The 18243-nt window shown below is 38.4% G+C and overlaps 1 protein-coding gene across 1 annotated transcript in view; it reads right to left on the bottom strand.

The window, feature by feature from the left end:
• The window catches only part of LOC121874627 (valine--tRNA ligase-like), a 62011-nt gene that overhangs the window by 21663 nt on the left and 22105 nt on the right, over positions 1 to 18243 (bottom strand). The window contains exon 4 of the mRNA XM_042378855.1: positions 4360 to 4470. Coding sequence (XP_042234789.1) covers positions 4360 to 4470 — 111 coding nt within the window. The remainder of the gene's footprint in view (positions 1 to 4359; positions 4471 to 18243) is intronic.

The raw sequence follows: 18243 nt of genomic DNA on the forward strand, positions 1-18243 counted from the left end.
AGGCGGACTGGCTATCTTTCACGGGGTCTCTATCGTTCCAGTTGTCACCCTCTTATGTATGGAATCCGATTAATGCTATACGGGGTACTCGACGGAGGCCTCCTCCCCACCCTGACCCCACCTCCCTTGCCTGCTCTTTAATGGAGGACTGGGCACGAGCTTCCTCCCCTGAGGCACTTCCAGATCCAATACAGGAGGCAGTGCAGGCTCGCATCGATGCGTCTGAGCCTGTTGTTCGTGCTGCTCTTACCTCCCCTGCCCCCACTCATCATCCCATCACACAGTTCGAGCTTGACAGTGCTCGTCGCTCTAGAAAAAGACACCTCTCCTGGGGATGATCAGATAACCTACTCTGTCCTCAACGCCTGTACTAATATTCCTAACAGCCCCTTGCTTGCTCTCTACAATATGTCTTATGAACATGGGGTTCTCCTGTCTAACTGGAAAAATGCCACTATTATCCCCATCCATAAGCCGGGAGATCCTGGGAAATATCGACACATTAGTCTTACCTCCTGTGTTTGCAAGATGATGGAGAGGATACTCCATCGTCGCCTTCTTCACACCATAGGCGGCTTCCACAACTCCCTCAATGGTTTCATACAACATTGCAGCACAGCACACTCCATTGCTTCCTTTTATTGCAACCAGACTACCAGTGTCTCCGTCTTCCTTGATATCAAGGGAGCCTTTGATACGGCTCATACTGCCCTCAGTTCAGCTGAACTTGAGCGGCTAGGGGTTAAAGGTTGACTTCTTCAATGGATCGCCTCTTACCTCACTGGACGTCAGGCCCGGGTTCGCATTGAAGGCTCTATATCTCCTGATCATGAAATGAGCCTCGGCACCCCTCAAGGTGGAGTCTTGAGTCCCACCTTGTTTAGCACTCTCATGCACTCCATTGCACCTCTCCCGTGGCCGACAGAAGTTGTCCACTCAGGATATGCCGACGATGTCCTCCTCCAAGCCCCAGACTACCTCAGCATACAGGTGTCCAGAGTGTGATTCACTTGGTTTCCTTCTTTCAACTGCGAAAACAAAAGCCATGTGGCACGGTCGTGTTGTACCTCCACCCCTTCTCTTATCAGGAACGCCCTTGGACTGGGTTAATGAGACAAAATACCTGGGTGTGTATGTAACTCGCACACGTTGTCAAATCCCTGAAGTCAGCTATCTTCAAGACATATGCTTTCGGGGTCTTGCTCCTCTCTCTACCATGTGCAGGGGTTCCCTTGGTGCCACCATCCCTGTACTTCTCACCATGTACAAGTCCTTTGTCCGTTCCTGTGTTGACTATGCCGCTCTTGCCCTCGTCAACATTAGTCGGACTGCTGTCAACCGTCTCGAAGTTATCCAGAGGAAAGCTGCTCGTATCATCCTTGGGGCTCTTCAGTGGACACGCTCTACTTCCCTATATACCGAACTTGGTCTTTCCCCCTTACAGGATCGTGTCCAGGAATTATACCTAAAAACTACCGTTTCCATTCTACGGGATCCTCGGGGCAACTATGTCCAAGCCAACTTGACTCTTGCTGTCCGAGGCCGACCTCCATCTAGAAGACAGTGGCGAGGGTCACTCATCCGAGCCCTTCAGGAATACGACCTCCTGCCTGATATTGTTGTCACCCCTGCTGTTGGTTCGTCTCCTTCTCCCTGGCTGGATTTTCAACCTGAAGTGATTGCCCTTGGTGAACCGCTCCCAAAATCCCACATGAACCCTGTTATTCTCTGCAAATACCACCTCTCCAGGATCGCCCACTGGTCCCCAGGTAGGGTCGTCCTCTACACTAATGGTTCTGTTGACCCCGCTACCGGTCGGGCAGGGGGCTGGTGTCTACATCTCCCGTCCTGATGCCCCTGAGCCTATCAAACTGTCTCTCAGAGTTTCTGACAGGGCATCCTCCACTCAGGCTGAACTAATAGCCCTCCTTGCTGCCCTTCTCGCTGAGGAAGCAGATGATTTTTGCCCCTTCCTTGTCTGCTGCGATTCCAGGTCTGCTCTCGACGGGATCGCATTTGGATCAGGGGAAAATAAGGACCTCATCCTCCGAATACGAGGGTTAACATCCACACTTGAGGATGCAGGCCGTCCTGTGACATTCCTATGGATACCCAGTCATGTCGGTATCTTGGGGAATGAGGCAGCAAATGGCCTTGCCAAGACTGGCTGCAACAAGGCCACACCTGACTATGATGTTCCTCGAACACTTTTACAGCTTAGGACCTAAATTCGCCGCAAACAGAGAGAAGCTAGGGAAGCAACCATCCCCCTGGACTCCCCGCCCACCTGGTATGATGTCCTCTGTAAACTTCCTGACCTCTTGTATGTCTATGGGAAAGGGTTGCGGAAAAGGGACGTGATTGCTGCCCGTATCATCATTGGGTATGACTTTGCTTGGGAGATTGGTATCCCCGCATCCCTTGAGCAACGCTCTTGCGCATTATGCAGAAGACCCGACATCCGCACCCTTATCCACCACCTACTAAGATGTCCCCACACACAACGCTTCCGTGACGCCTGCTGGACCACCACCCCCTGACGGAGACACGATGATCCTCCCCATACTGGCCAGATACTATGTAAATAACATTGATTATGTGTTAAAGGAATATCCTTCCTTCCTTAGGCTTTAGTAAGCCCCTTTATAATATTTATACTGTATATACTTGTCACACTTGCCAGATGCTTCTGGCGTTATTGTACAGGGGTACCTAGTAGCAGCACTAGGATCCTGCTTCCTCTATCAAAGAATAAACAATTGAAATTGAAAATGAAATTGATTCTGGGACCCTTCAAGATACACACCATGAATCCAAAACTGGTCTTTCAAAGCACTTAGCTATATAAAGTGAAAAATATAACAGAAGGAAGCCCTTAAATAAGAAGAATAAACACTGTCTTGTCATTGTTCAACCAGTCTCTTATCTCCTTGTGTGCCAGGGTCATCCACTTCACTCTTCTGCCTGGCTGGGCAGGTGCTGGAGACTCAACAGCAGTAGGTGGGGTAGCCATGGTAGCTGCAGCAGTCAAAAACACCTAAAAAATACAGGAAAAAGCAAGCCCCAGTAGTGCCTTGAGGAAAGGAGGACTGGGACTGACCTCTGCGTCGTTGGTGATGTCACAGCCAGGAAGTGACATCCTTGTCTCTTATTGGTTGGTAGTGGTCACTCAGCCAATCAACAGCCAGCTCTTCTGCTCACTACCTCTCATCCTCCCTCACTCACTCACTTGGCCATGCCACACGGAAATTTACGCCTGTGTACTTGGGACCCCTGTGTACTTTGGAATTTGGATTGCATGGCATTGATGCGAGTAGTTGGGTTCCGCGCGTTTAAAATCCGCGTACTTGGGGGGAGCACTGTACAGTAATTATAAACAGACCCAGGCAGAAACTTCACAGCATTACCCAAGTGGTCTTGCCACCCATGAGGGTTGCTAAGCCCACCCGGGCAGAGGTCATCGACCCACAACGGGGCCTATGGTGCAATAAAATAAGAGTAAAAAGAAATTAAAAATAGAAAAGAAAAAGAATATATTAAGCTACACCATGAAGATGCCAGAAAACCATCTTTTTGAAGTAAGACAGGTTGCATGAGTATGGAAACACAGAAGAAGGCAAAGCATTCCACAGTTTGGTTGTGAGAGGAAAGAAGGATGTACTATAATGTGACTGACATCCACAGAGAAATGGTGGGCACAGCGGGCAATACGAGTGTTACGAGCCCACGGCCTTACCAGCGGTATACAGGATGCCAGATCCACCTAACACTATCTGTTAAAGTACAGTACCTGTAAAAGAGAGACAGTGAAGCAACATTGCAGCGAAGAGAAAGAGAAGAAAGATTATCAACTAAAGTCAATAAGATGAAATGCCTTTGATTCCACCCTATCTAATAGTTGGACAGAAGACGAGCCACCCTATATATGAGAGCAGTACTCCAAGTTGGGAATAATTTTCTAAGCAAATTTAAATTCCGGCTATCAGAGATTTCCGGGTTTGAGGGATTCCGGCTAACGGAGATACAGTATTACTGTATCACCTGAGCAAACCCTGATTTACTTTCAGCCCAACACTTCTTTCACTCCCACATCTCTTTGTTTGTGTATTCCTTATATTCATCCCACATGCTGTTCTCAAGCATGTCACTTCTATCACTCTTAATTTACTCCTTCTTTTACATGCAGAGTTCATGAACCATATTATAATGTTGGGTAAATACTTCCCAGTACAAACCCCTTATTTTACCTCTAATTGTTGAAAACAAGACCATGAGTTCTTTGCAGTTTTTGGTGACCAACACAAGAAATACTTTTTGTACATTTCCCAGGAACTGCTAAAGATGAGTAAAGTTTTGTACCTTATCATAACTTGGTTTTGCCATTTCACTCTCAAGAGTTTTCAGTCTATCTTCTGCATCTGCAATCCTCTTTTGAATTTTTTCTTGACATTTGCCTAAGTTCACCAGACCCTGAAATAAAAGTAATAATTATCAGTAATTATACTAACCTTCATATCTTGGAATTATGAATACAGTTTAAATATACACTGATGAACGTCAAGAATATTACATCTTACACTTCCAACATGGCCATAAAAAAGACAGTGTTCAAAAGCAGGGTTATATGAGAGATTAATGATGGCATCATCTGCAACAGTTAGAAGTTTTTGGCTAATAAGACAACTAAAAGAAAAGAATAGTTAAAGAGAAATGACAAGATTAATTGTTTTTAATATATAAATAGCACAGGGAGATATCAGACCAGTGTTGTCAAATCTATCCACAATGGTAAACCCGTCAAATAATAAATATATTTGAAAAAAGACATTTGGAATTGCTGGAGGTTGTAGTACAGGAAAGCCTTTGATAATGACTGTTCTACTAACGACGATTCTTATTTAAGACCCTGATTAATTTAGGACCCAATTCAATTCACGCCATTATTTTCTTCATATTTACGACGAAAATAGAATAGAAAAAATTTCATATACAGTGGAGTCTGCATTTACGCGGCTTCTGTTTACGCGGTGCCTTGCCAGAATGAAATGCTTTAATTACGCGGTAAATTTGATCACTTACGTGGGTGAAGTATAATTTGTTTACTGTATTTTCTGAAGATATTTGCTTTAGCTCATAAAATTCATACAAATTACCCGGCCAGAATATAATTTACATTGCTGAAATTCTTATAAGATTGTGATTATTTTAAATATAAACATCATGGAATTTGCATTAGACATACAAATTTTAGATCTAATGTAAGAATTTTGATTAGAAAGAGCAAAAATTTTATCTTTTGTGCAAAATATATGACGTTTATATTCAAAATATTCCTGGTCTTGAAAGGAATCCAGCAATGTCAATTATGTTATCCTAACTTTAGTCTGAGGTATTATTTATTACTAAAAATGTAAGCCTACTGTTTTCACCCAAACATTTCTCAGAGAGGGAGGAGCCAGCAAGCGTGGGAAGAATGGGGAGGAGGAGTTGAGTCCATTATTTGAATGGACATTAACCGGGCGACTGTATTTCTCTTAAATATTGTGTGCATACCATCATAAAATTAGAATGTTATTTTTACTACAACGTACGTATCGTCGGAAAAAGTGGAGTTTGGGGGTCGGCCCAGTCTCTATTTTAATTAATCCCATATATTGTTATTTCATTTACTCGTTTCTCGTTTTACACGGTTCTCCACGGGTTCAATTGACAGCGTAAATGCAGACTCCACTGTACAGTAGAATGTTGATATAACACGAGATACGTTCCAAGAGAGGTTGCTTTAAACCGAATTCGCACTAAATCAGAGTGTTGTTTCAATGGAATAATTTAGTTTGGTACTTGAGAGAAACACAAAATACTAAAAAGACTGACAGTCTACCCAGATGCACCTCAGCCCATCTCCTAGAATAAACAAAATATTGTTTTTTGTAGTATTATGTTAAAAGAAACACTCATAAATTAGCACAGCTAAAATTAGGGGATGTGAAATGGTTTGTTTACTGGCTGGGAAGATGGGGGGAGGGGAGGGGAGGTGATATGTTTGACAGATGATGCCAAGGTTTAGTGCTTTTTTATTTAACTGTCCTTATGAGTGACTAAGTTTTTCTCCTATAAAATGTCACTGAACTGACCTGGGAGAATATAATTAACATTGCTGGAAATCTTATAATATAGTAATTAGTTTGAATATATACATGCTATAGTTCGCATTAGACATACAAATTTTAGTTTTTATTATTTTTATTACAAAGGGCTAAAATTTTTATCTCGTACAAAATATATGACGTATACAGTATTACCCCGCTTTACACGGTTTCACTTTCCGCGATTTCTCATTTACGCGGTACCTTGCCAGAACCGGACTTTCACTTTCCGTGGTGCATCTACTCATATATGAGCGGTGAAGTATAATTTTTATTTTATTTTTTTATATTTTTTTTATTTAGCTCATAAAATTCATACAAATTACCCTGCCAGAATATAATTTACATTGTTGGAATTCTTACAATATGATGATCATTTTGAATATAAACATCATGGATTTTGCATTAGACATACAAATTTTAGATCTAATGTAATAATTTGGTTTACACAAAGCAAATATTTTATCGTTTGTGCAAAATATATAAAGTTTACATTCAAAATATTCCCTGACCTGCAAGGAATCCAGAAATGTCAATTATATTATCCTAACTTTAGCCTGAGGTATTATTTATTACAAAAAGTTAAAATTTAGTTTTTTCACCCAAACATTTCTCTGGTAGGGAGGGAAGGTGGGGGGGGAGGGTTGGGACCGACCGACCCAGCTGGTGTGAGTGTGAGGTGGGGGGGAGGCAAGCTGGGATACTTTGATTGACAGATAGTGTCGTGAAGAATATTTTTTTTTATTACCTGAAGATATTTGTTTTAGCTCATAAAATTCATACAAATTACTCGGCCAGAATATAATTTACATTGCTGGAATTCTTACACTATGATGATCATTTTGAATATAAACATCATGGATTTTGCATTAGACATACAAATTATAGATCTAATGTAATAATTTGGTTTACACAAAGGGAATATTTTATCTTTTGTGCAAAATATATGAAGTTTACATTCAAAATATTCCCTGACCTGCAAGGAATCCAGAAATGTCAATTATATTATCCTAACTTTAGTCTGAGGTATTATTTATTACCAAACGTTAAAATCTAGTGTTTTCACCCAAACATTTCTCACAGAGGTAGGAGCTAGTGAGCTGGGAAGAGGGGGGGAGGGGAGATTTGAGTCCATTATTTGAATGGACATTAACCTGGCGACTGTATTTCTGTTAAATATTAATTGTGTGAGCATACCATCATAAAATTTAGATGTTATTTTTACTACAACATAGGTATTGTGTCGGAAAAAGTGGAGTTTGGCGGTCGGGCCAGTCTCTATTGGAATTAATCCCATATGTTCTCTTGTTCACTTTACACGGTTTTCACTTTCCGCGGTACCCTGTGTGTTCAAGTGACCGCTTAAATCGGGGTACTACTGATATTCAAATTATCCGCTGTCTTGCAAGGACTCTAGCAATGTATATAATATTCTCCTAAGTTTAGTCTGTGATATTATATAAGATAAAAACTGTAAGCCTATAACCACCCAACCCTGGCTGGGAAGATGGGGGGAGGGTGAAGGAGGGAGGTGACAGTGGCACGTTTAACAGTTGGGGCCGAAGGTCTAGTGAAGTATTTATTTGTTTATTTATTTCCTTTAGATTTTTTTTTTTTTTATAAAATGTAACAAAAGTGACCGGGGAGAATATAATTTACATTGCTGGAATTCTTATAAGATAGTGATTAATTTGAATATAATGATGCTACAGTTTGCACTAGACAAAAATTTTAGTAATGATTTAGTACATTATTATGAGTACAGTCGGCCCTTAACATTCGCGGGGGTTAGGTAACAGAGATACCCGTGAATGTTAAAAATCCGTGTAATATTGCTGCCCCCCCCCCCAAAAAAAAATCCCTGGCACCCCATGTCCTTATTTACCATATATACCTGTGTGTAGTTCGAGTTTTTAAGACTAAATTATTTGGCAAAAATTGGGGGTCGACCTCTAAACGGGTAATAGTTTCGTTAGGTTGAAAAATATTTACCAGTAACTACCAGTAAACAATGGAAACGATGCACCAACACACCACCAGCTGTGAGTGTCGGTACAGATGCCAGGGCAGATCTCTTGCGAGCCCAAAGTAGCCAAATCCATGGTATGGTAGCACAGGACGATGAAAACAAAGTATTCATTTATTAAAGTTAATTTATAGATACTGGACATAAATTTTTGTTCATTACATTTGAAACATCAATCTTTGTTAATTAAATTTGAAACAAGAGAAAACTATGATACTGGATTTTCATTAAAATATTACATCACAAGTATATTTTACCTTAACTGTGACTGAATGAATATATTCTCGGAAATAAATATGGAAATGTAATATTTTTGCTGGAATGACGTACATATTATAGTGGGAAGTGGGATAAAATCATGACGAAAGACTTTCGCTTTCTTTCGTTGTTCAAAATATTTTACCATAATCGCTTTTCGAATGGTTTTCAGTTAAAAAACTGTTGTACTCGTACTGTATTACAATAATATTCTATCCTATCATTAGCCTTATAATCCCACAACTGAAAACCATTCGAAAAGCGATTGCGGTAACATCTTTTGAACGAAAGAAAGCGAAAGTCATTGCTTTCGTCACTTTCCACTGTAATACGTACATCATTTCAGGAAAAATATTACATTTCCATGTTCTCAGAAATAAATGGTAGTTTTGTTGAAACGTAATGTACAGTATTTAACATTAAAATGCAAAAATAGCTATAAAAACAATTAATACACCCGTAATGTACTGGCTGGCATCTCCACTCGTCCCTGCTCCCGCCAGTCACCTCCTCCCCGCTCTATCCCTCCGCCTCCTCCACATCGTCACTACTGTTGTATTACAATAATATTCTATCCTAATTGACTTGAATAAATACTACGATACCATATTTCTGAATATTTTCATTAAAATCCATCCAAATCATTTTCCTTGCCATCGTCTGCAGCACCAAACAGCTTCTCCCAGTCCTCTCCTTGAACAGGGCTAGAGGGTACGTGTTTTTCGAATCGTTTTCAATTAAAAAAATGTTACATCACACGTATATTTTACCTAAACTGCGCGTGAATGAATATATTCTTGGAAATAAATAGTAATTTTGCTGAAACGTGATGTATTTCAATGTAAAATAGGATAAAATACATGACGAAAACAAAAGACTTCACTTAACCTTCCAATGTTCAAGAGATGTTACTCGTTTTTTTAATAGTTTTCGGTTAAAATACTGTTATATTACAATGATATTATATTCATACTGTGCTTGATATACTACATTCACAGAAATTAAATATTTTTGCTGAAATGACGTAAGTATTACAGTGGAATGTGGGACAAAATCGTGACGAAAACAATGACTTTCGCTTTCTTTCGTTCAAAAGATGTTACCGTAATCGCTTTTCGAATGGTTTTCAGTTAAAACACCGTTGCATCACAAGTGAATTAGGATAGCATATTATTGTAATACAACAGTTTTTTAACTGAAAACCATTTGAAAAGCGATTACGGTAACATCTTTTGAGCGAAAGAAAGCGAGTCATTGCTTTCGTCACTTTCCACTGTAATACGTACGTCATTTCAGCAAAATATTACATTTCCATATTCTCAGAAATAAATAGTACTTTTGCTGAAACGTGATGTATTTCAATGTAAATTAGAATAAAATACATGACGAAAACAAGAGAATTTACCTAACCTTCCAATGTTCAAGAGATGTTACTCGTTTTTTCAGTAGTTTTCGGTTAAAATACTCTTATATTAGTGATATTCTATTCATACTGTGTTTGATATAATACATTCACGGAAATGTAATATTTTTGTAACTACAATGCTGATGTCAACACAAGTGTGGTTACAGCGAGACTGACTGAGTGAGGGAGAGCTATGGGTGTGTGTGTGTGAGGTTGCGGGAGCGGGCGGTGTCCCGTGTTGGGTGCCGCGCGCGAGTTGAATGGCGCGCGATTTGAATGTACTTCAATTACTTCAATGTACAGAATATTCCTCTGGCGGGGCAATCCGCGTATTTGCGAATCCGTGAATGCTAAACCCGCGTATGTGAAGGGCCGACTGTACATGTACAGTACAGCTTTGCCCTTAGGACAGTGTAGCGTGCCCAGAGAAACATTAGGCGCGAATTTTAAAATATGATGCGTCAGATTGACTCGCGCAAAATAGGAAAGATTCACTTTAAATTAAAACATTGTCCTTAATTGTGGGTGTTGCTTTAAATCAATAATCTTAAATTGAATCGCTTTAAATCAACGTTCTACTGTAAACAATAACTAAATCCCAATATGTATTATAAAAATAAAATAAATAATACACGCCTTGCGCACGGAGGCTGCCGGGCTTGTGAGTGGTGGTGCCAGCATCACTAGTGTAAATAGTCGCAGCTAGCGGGCCCTTTGTTTTCATGCATTTGAACAGGAAAAGGTGAAAAACTTTCTCTGATTTCTTACGGCCTTTTTGCGTCCCTATTCAACAAGAGTAAGAGAGCAAGGGATGGTAGTGCTGGTTCAAAAGCTAAGAGAAAGTATATAAGCTTATCCAAAAAACTAGATGTGTTAAAATGATATGAAAAAGGTGAGAGGTCTGTGGATATTATATGGAGCAAGCAATGAACATATTTTCTGAAGTTGATCCATTAACAGAACGAAGCATTAAAATGAACAGGGACATTAAAAAAGCAAATGACCTCTATATAACGATGTATAATGAGAAAAGAAAGCAGCTGTGCTAGGTTCTTTCGACAGCTTTATTATTTGAAGGCCTAAAACATCAACTTTAGCTACACCATCAAGTTAAGCATCATAAGCAGCTTCAACAACAACTTCAGGTTCAGTAACAGTTTCAGCAACAGCTTTATGGAAAGCTACAGTTTCAGCCAGAGTTGAACCTGATGACTTCGTCATCTGAGTAAAAACTCACACATCATCATTGGCTGTCCTTATGTTTTAGACTTTACCACCACTGGTGAGTAGAATTTTTGTTTTACATTCATAATTATTATTTAAAACATATATGAATGCTAATAAGTGTTGCTTTCATATTCTTATGTAGAGAAATGACGATATGTTTTCACATGTACACAATTACATACGTTGGCATTCCCAATCAGTCTTGCTTTTTTTTCTTTACCTTTAGTGGTTAGCTACTTCTAGTGTACCATTTATTATCATTAAATAACAATACTTAAAACATACATACAGGTATTCATTTTTTTTACATTAAGTTCACTACGGCTACAACCTGGGTCATATTTTCATCAGTTTGTTATGTAGAACCATCTTACCCACGAAAACAATGCCAAATCGTCTCATCTTGTGTGTTTTAATATTCTACGTATTATTAATGAATTACATTGTTTATTTCGTATATATAAACATTAATTCAATCAAATACATATTCAGTAATAAACAATTATGAATCTTTTGTAGATATTCTTAATAAGATAAATGACACTCTGTTTCCTTGAGTGTGCACATGTACATTGGTGTTCCTCTAACAGTGTCTCACCTTTTTCTTTACCATCAGTGGTTACTTCCACTGTAAATTAAATAAGATTAATTAAAACGTACATATTTTATACATAAATTTTACAACAACAACAACCAGTCTTATTTTCTTCAGTTTCAGGTGGATAACTGACATTATATGTGTAAACACCGACAACAACAATGCCGTCTCTTATCCTCTTGTGTGTTTTAATAATCTACAGAGTATTAATGAATTGTATTGTTCATTTCACATATATAAAGATTAATTCAATCAATTACATATTCAGTAATAAACAATAGTGAATCTTTTGTACATATTCTTAATAAAATAAATGACACTTTGTTTCCTTGAATGCACACATATATGCTGGCGTTCCTAATACATCTCGCCTTTTTTCTTTGCCATTAGTGGTTAGTTACTTCTATTGTTCCATTTATTAACATTAAATAACATTACCTAAAGCATATACAGTCGGCCCTTCACATACGCGGGTTTAGCATGCACGGATTCGCAAATACGTGGATTGCCCCGCCGGAGGAATATTCTGTACATTGAAGTAATTGAAGTACAGTATTACCCCGCCTAACGCGGTTTCACTTAACACGTTTTATCATATACGCGGTGCCTCGCCAGAGCTGAACTTTCACTTAACACGGATTTTTTCCACATATACGCGGTGAGTGTCCGGCTCGAGACGCTATTTTTAGATTTGCCCCACCCTGCCTGACTGCCTGTTTTAGCTCATAAAAATCATACAAATTACCCGGCCAGAATATATTTTACATTGCTGGAATTCTTATAATTTGGTGATCATTTTGAATATAAACATCATATTTTTGCATTAGACATACAAATTTTAGATAAAAATTTTTCTCAAATTAACTATGTTATCTTTTGTGCAAAATATATGACATTTATATTCAAAATATTCCTGGTCTTACAAGGAATCCAGCAATGTCAATTATATTATCCTAACTTTAGTTTGAGGTATTATTTATTAAAATTTAGTGGTTATCCCACACATCTCCTTGGGACGGTTGGTGGGGGGTGGGGGGGAGGGAGGGACCGACCGACCATCTGTTACCCTGTGAAGAATTATTTTTTTTTTTATTAACTGAAGATATTTGTTTTAGCTCATAAAATTCATACAAATTACCCGGTCTGAATATAATTTACATTGCTGGAATTCTTATAATTTGATGATCATTTTGAATATAAACATCATATTTTTGCATTAGACATACAAATTTTAGATAAAAATTTTTCTCAAATTAACTATGTTATCTTTTGTGCAAAATATATGACATTTATATTCAAAATATTCCTGGTCTTACAAGGAATCCAGCAATGTCAATTATATTATCCTAACTTTAATCTGAGGTATTATTTAATACTAAATGTTAAAAACCCTGGAAGGGAGGATTGGTGGGGGGTGGGGGGGAGGGTTGGGACTGACCGCGGTTGGAAGAGGGGGGGAGGCAAGGTGGGGTACTTTGATTGACAGATAGTGTTGTGAAGATTATTTTTTTTTTTATTAACTGAAGATATTTGTTTTAGCTCATAAAATTCATACAAATTACCCGGTCAGAATATAATTTACATTGCTGGAATTCTTATAATTTGGTGATCATTTTGAATATAAACATCATATATTTTTCATTAAACATACAAATTTTAGATAAAATTTTTTCTCTAGGTAACTATGTTATCTTTTGTGCAAAATATATGACATTTATATTCAAAATATTCCTGGTCTTACAAGGAATCCAGCAATGTCAATTGTATTATCCTAACTTTAGTTTGAGGTATTATTTATTAAAATTTAGTGGTTTTCCCCCAAAAATTTCTCTGAGAGGGAAGAGCCAGCGAGTGTAGTGTGAGAGAGGGAGGGAGTTGAGTCCATTATTTGAATGGACATTAACTTGGCGACTGTATTTCTCTTAAGTATTAATTGTGTGCATGTACCATCATAAAATTAAGATGTTATTTTTACTACAACATAGGTATGTGCCTTCAAAAAGTGGAGTTTGGGGGTCGGGCCGGTTTCTATTGGAATTAATCCCATATGTTCTGTTGTTCACTTAACGCGGGACCCTCTGGGTTCAATTGACCGCGTTAAGTGGGGTACAACTGTACAGTAGAAGTCCAAAAATCCGGACTGCTTGGGGATTGGGTAGGTCCGGATTTTCGGATTTTCCGGATTCTCAGGCAGTACTTTTAAAATTCAAATTTAAAGAGGAATAAAGAAGATATGAACAGGTACATTTTGATAGTTTATTCACTAGCAAATATAGCATGCCTCATTTATCAAAATGAGCAGTTTTAAAAAAAAGCTGTGAATTCTAGAATTTTATTCTTTGCCTTTTTTATATCATAATTTGTAGACTTTCCAATGTCGTATGTTTCCATTAGAACAGTATTGCTCACACCACGTTCTAGTTTCTTAATTATTTCAAGTTTGTCACTCAATTTCAATGTGCTCTTCTTTCTCTTCACACAACGAAGTTTATCTACTTTATGTTGTCACAGTTTGATTGCTCGTTTTAAAGTGGCGACCACGTGGTCGCTGTGCATCTGTGGCGCTCATGCATGAGCACATACCCACAAAACCCTGCTAAAAAAAAAAAAAAAAGTTTGAGTTTTCGAAAAGTCTGGATTCTCGGGTGGTCCGGATTTCTGGCATCCGGATTTTTGGACCTTTACTGTACATTCAAATCGCGCGCCATTCAACTCGCGCGCGGCACCGAACACGGGACACCGCCCGCTCCCGCAACCTCACACACACGCATAGTTCTCCCTCACTCAGTCAGTCTCGCTGTAACCACGCTTGTGTTGACATCTGCATTGCAGTTGCAAAAATATTACATTTCCGTGAATGTATTATATCAGCACAGTATGAATAGAATATCACTAATATAAGAGTATTTTAACTGAAAACTACTAAAAAAACGAGTAACATATCTTGAACATCGGAAGGCTAGGTAAAGTCTTTTGTTTTCATGTAGTTTATCCTAATTTACATTGAAATGCATTACGTTTCAGCAAAACTACTATTTATTTCTGAGAATATGGAAATGTAATATTTTGCTGAAATGACGTACGTATTACAGTGGAAAGTGACGAAAGCAATGACTCGCTTTCTTTCGTTCAAAAGATGTTACCGTAATCGCTTTTCGAATGGTTTTCAGTTAAAAAACTGTTGTATTACAATAATATTCTATCCTAATTCACTTGTGATGCAACAGTTTTTTTAACTGAAAACCATTCGAAAAGCGATTACGGTAACATCTTTTGAACGAAAGAAAGCGAAAGTCATTGTTTTCGTCACTTTCCACTGTAATACGTACGTCATTTCAGGAAAAATATTACATTTCCGTGAATGTAGTATATCAAGCACAGTATGAATATAATATCATTGTAATATAACAGTATTTTAACCGAAAACTATTAAAAAAACGAGTAACATCTCTTGAACATTGGAAGGTTAGCTAAAGTCTTTTGTTTTCGTCATGTATTTTATCCTATTTTACATTGAAATACATCATGTTTCAGCAAAACTACTATTTATTTCTGAGAATATATTCATTCAGGCACAGTTTAGGTAAAATATACATGTGCTGTAACATTTTTTTAATTGAAAACGATTAAAAAAACGCGTACCCTCTAGCCCTGTTCAAGGAGAAGACTGGGAGGAGCTGTTTGGTGCTTAAGACGATGACAAGGAAAATGATTTTGATGGATTTTAATGAAAATATTCAGAAAGACCCTGGCACTGTCAAGGAAAGTGGCTGCTGAAGGCTTCCGGGACATGGCAGAGGACGAGATTAGGGAGCTAATTGAAGAGCACGACACTGAGCTGACCGAGGAGGATCTACAGGAGTTAGTAGACTCAGGCAAGGAAGAGGAAGCGAAAGGGAAAGAGGATGAGGAAGAGCACCAAGAAATAACGTTGGAGAAGTTGGGGGAGATGACCAGGAAGATTGAGGCACTGAAAAACCTGGCCTATAGTATGGACCCCTCCGTGGTGCGTGCCCTGAAATTCATGCGAGGGATGGATGACGTTTTCGCTCCATACAAAAACATCATGGAAGAAATGAAAGAAAGAGACAACTCCCCATCACCATGTTCTTTGATCACCGAAGGAGAGATTTAACACCATCAATCACTGGCGACAGTGAGGAAGCAGCTGAATCCAGAGTCGCCCCCACTTCACCACCTGTTATGGAATTGAGTGACGATGAGCCCGATGACCCCCGCCCTGTCGCCGAGGAGAGGTACGGTACAGTAAAGTGAAATTCTTATCTCTTTTTTTTTAATAGCTTTTCTTGCCATGTTTATTGTTTGTAAAAATGCACAGCACAGTACAGTTCAGTACAAGTACTGTACATAGGAAGTGGAGGTGCAGTTATTCACAAAACATTTGTGTTTGTTGTCGGCAGTAGTGACGGTGCGGAGGGAGCGAGTTGGGAGGAGTGGTGAGGTGACCTTGGACGCAGGAGCAGGGACGAGTGGAGATGCCAGCCAGTATATTTCGGGTGTATTAATTGTTTTTATAGCTATTTTTGCATTTTAATATTAAATACTGTACATTACGTTTCAACAAAACTGCCATTTATTTCTGAGAACATAGAAATGTAATATTTTTGCTGAAATGATGTACGTATTACAGTGGAACGTGGGATAAAATTGTGACGAAGGCAATGACTCTTCTCTTTTTTTCGTTCAAAAGATGTTGCCATAATCGCTTTTCGAATGGTTTTCAGTTGTGGGATTATAAGGCTAATGATAGGATAGAATATTATTGTAATACAGTACGAGTACAGTACAACAGTTTTTTAACTGAAAACCATTCGAAAACCGATTACGGTAAAATCTTTTGAACAACGAAAGAAAGCGAAAGTCATTGTTTTCATAATTTTATCCCACTTTCCACTGTACAGTAATATGTACGTCATTTCAGCCAAAATATTACATTTCCATATTTATTTCTGAGAATATATTCATTCAGTCACAGTTAAGGTAAAATATACTTGTGATGTAATATTTTAATGAAAATACGGTATCGTAGTTTTCTTTTGTATCAAATTTAATTAACAAAGATTGATGTTTCAAATGTAATGAACAAAAATTTATGCACAGTATCTGTAAATAAAATTTAACAAATGAATACTTTGTTTTACATCGTCCTGTGTATACCATACCATGCATTTGGCTACTTTGGGCTAGCTATGATGACGCAAAAGATCTGTCTTGGCGACTATACCGACACTCACAGCTGGTGGTGCGTCGGTGCGTCGTTTCCATTGTTTACTGGTAGTTACTGGTAAATATTTTTCAACCTAATGAAACTATTACCCTTTTAGAGGTCGACCCCCAATTTTTTGCAAAATAATTTGGTCTTAAAAACTCGAACTACACACAGGTATATACGGTAAATAAGGACATGGGGGGGCCCAGGGATTTTTTAAGGGGGGGGGGGCAGCAATAGTACACGGATTTTTAACATTCACGGGTATCTCTGTTACCTAACCCCCGCGTATGTTAAGGGCCAACTGTATATTACTTTTTTACATTTATTTTACTACAGCTACAACCAGGGTCTTATTTTCTTTATTTTCGTATGTAGAACCATCGTCTCAGACTCCCGGGTGTAAACACTAAAGAAAACAATGGCATCCCATCTCCTCTTGTGTGACCATATTATTATTAATTTATATTGTATAAGGTGCATTCATACACATTATTTAAAGAAAATAGTTTGCAATTTTCATTAATTTTATTGCTTGGGAGAAAAGAGGGTAAAAAGCCACACAAAAGATATGAAAAGGTCACACTTGGGAATGCATCTCATTATTATTGCTGTATTTTAATGGCAATTAATGATTCACGATACGATGATTCACCTTATATTGCAATATTGGAGGACACATAACTGTCGTTACTCGAGGCTTTACTGTATATAGGAAAAACACTGTAATGAGTATACAGTAAATAAATTTTGGTTCTGCAAGTTGGAATATTGAAAGAAAAGATAAGTGCCCTCCTGCAGTAGATGTTCTTCCAAGCCAATTGCAGGAGGGGGGGGGGGTGTAAGATGATGGCACTATCACTTTTAGTATGCTAGAATAGTGACTAGAAGTATCTATCCAGTAGGGATATGAATGTGGAAACTGTAGGAATCTGAAATAGCTACAGTAGATCAGGTTATGAAAGCAGAGAGCATGTATCATTATATGAGAGAAACAAAACATGTGAGAATAAACAGAGAGGAAAGTGAGGATTCTGAGGTAAAAGTAAGGGTCTGTCTTGGGCCCCCTTCTTTTTATCATGGTGCTAGTAAGTAATATTATGGGACTTTAGGATGGGTCTGCCCTAGAAGTTGTTGTATGCTGAGGATTTAATGCTCATAGCAGGTGGTATTGAATAGGCAGTGAAGAAATTTAAGAAATAAAAGTTTCAATAGTCAAAGAGCCTGAGAGAGTGCGGCAAAAATAAAAGCGCTGACTATTAGTGTGGGTGAGGGGCCCATGGTGGAAAATAAAAATTGGCCATGTGCCATCTGCAAAAAAGGTGTTGGCAGCAGCTCAGTAAAGTGCAATGT

The sequence above is a fragment of the Homarus americanus genome, unplaced genomic scaffold (genome assembly GCF_018991925.1).
Source record: "Homarus americanus isolate GMGI-L3 unplaced genomic scaffold, GMGI_Hamer_2.0 scaffold34360, whole genome shotgun sequence".
NCBI lineage: Eukaryota > Metazoa > Arthropoda > Malacostraca > Decapoda > Nephropidae > Homarus > Homarus americanus.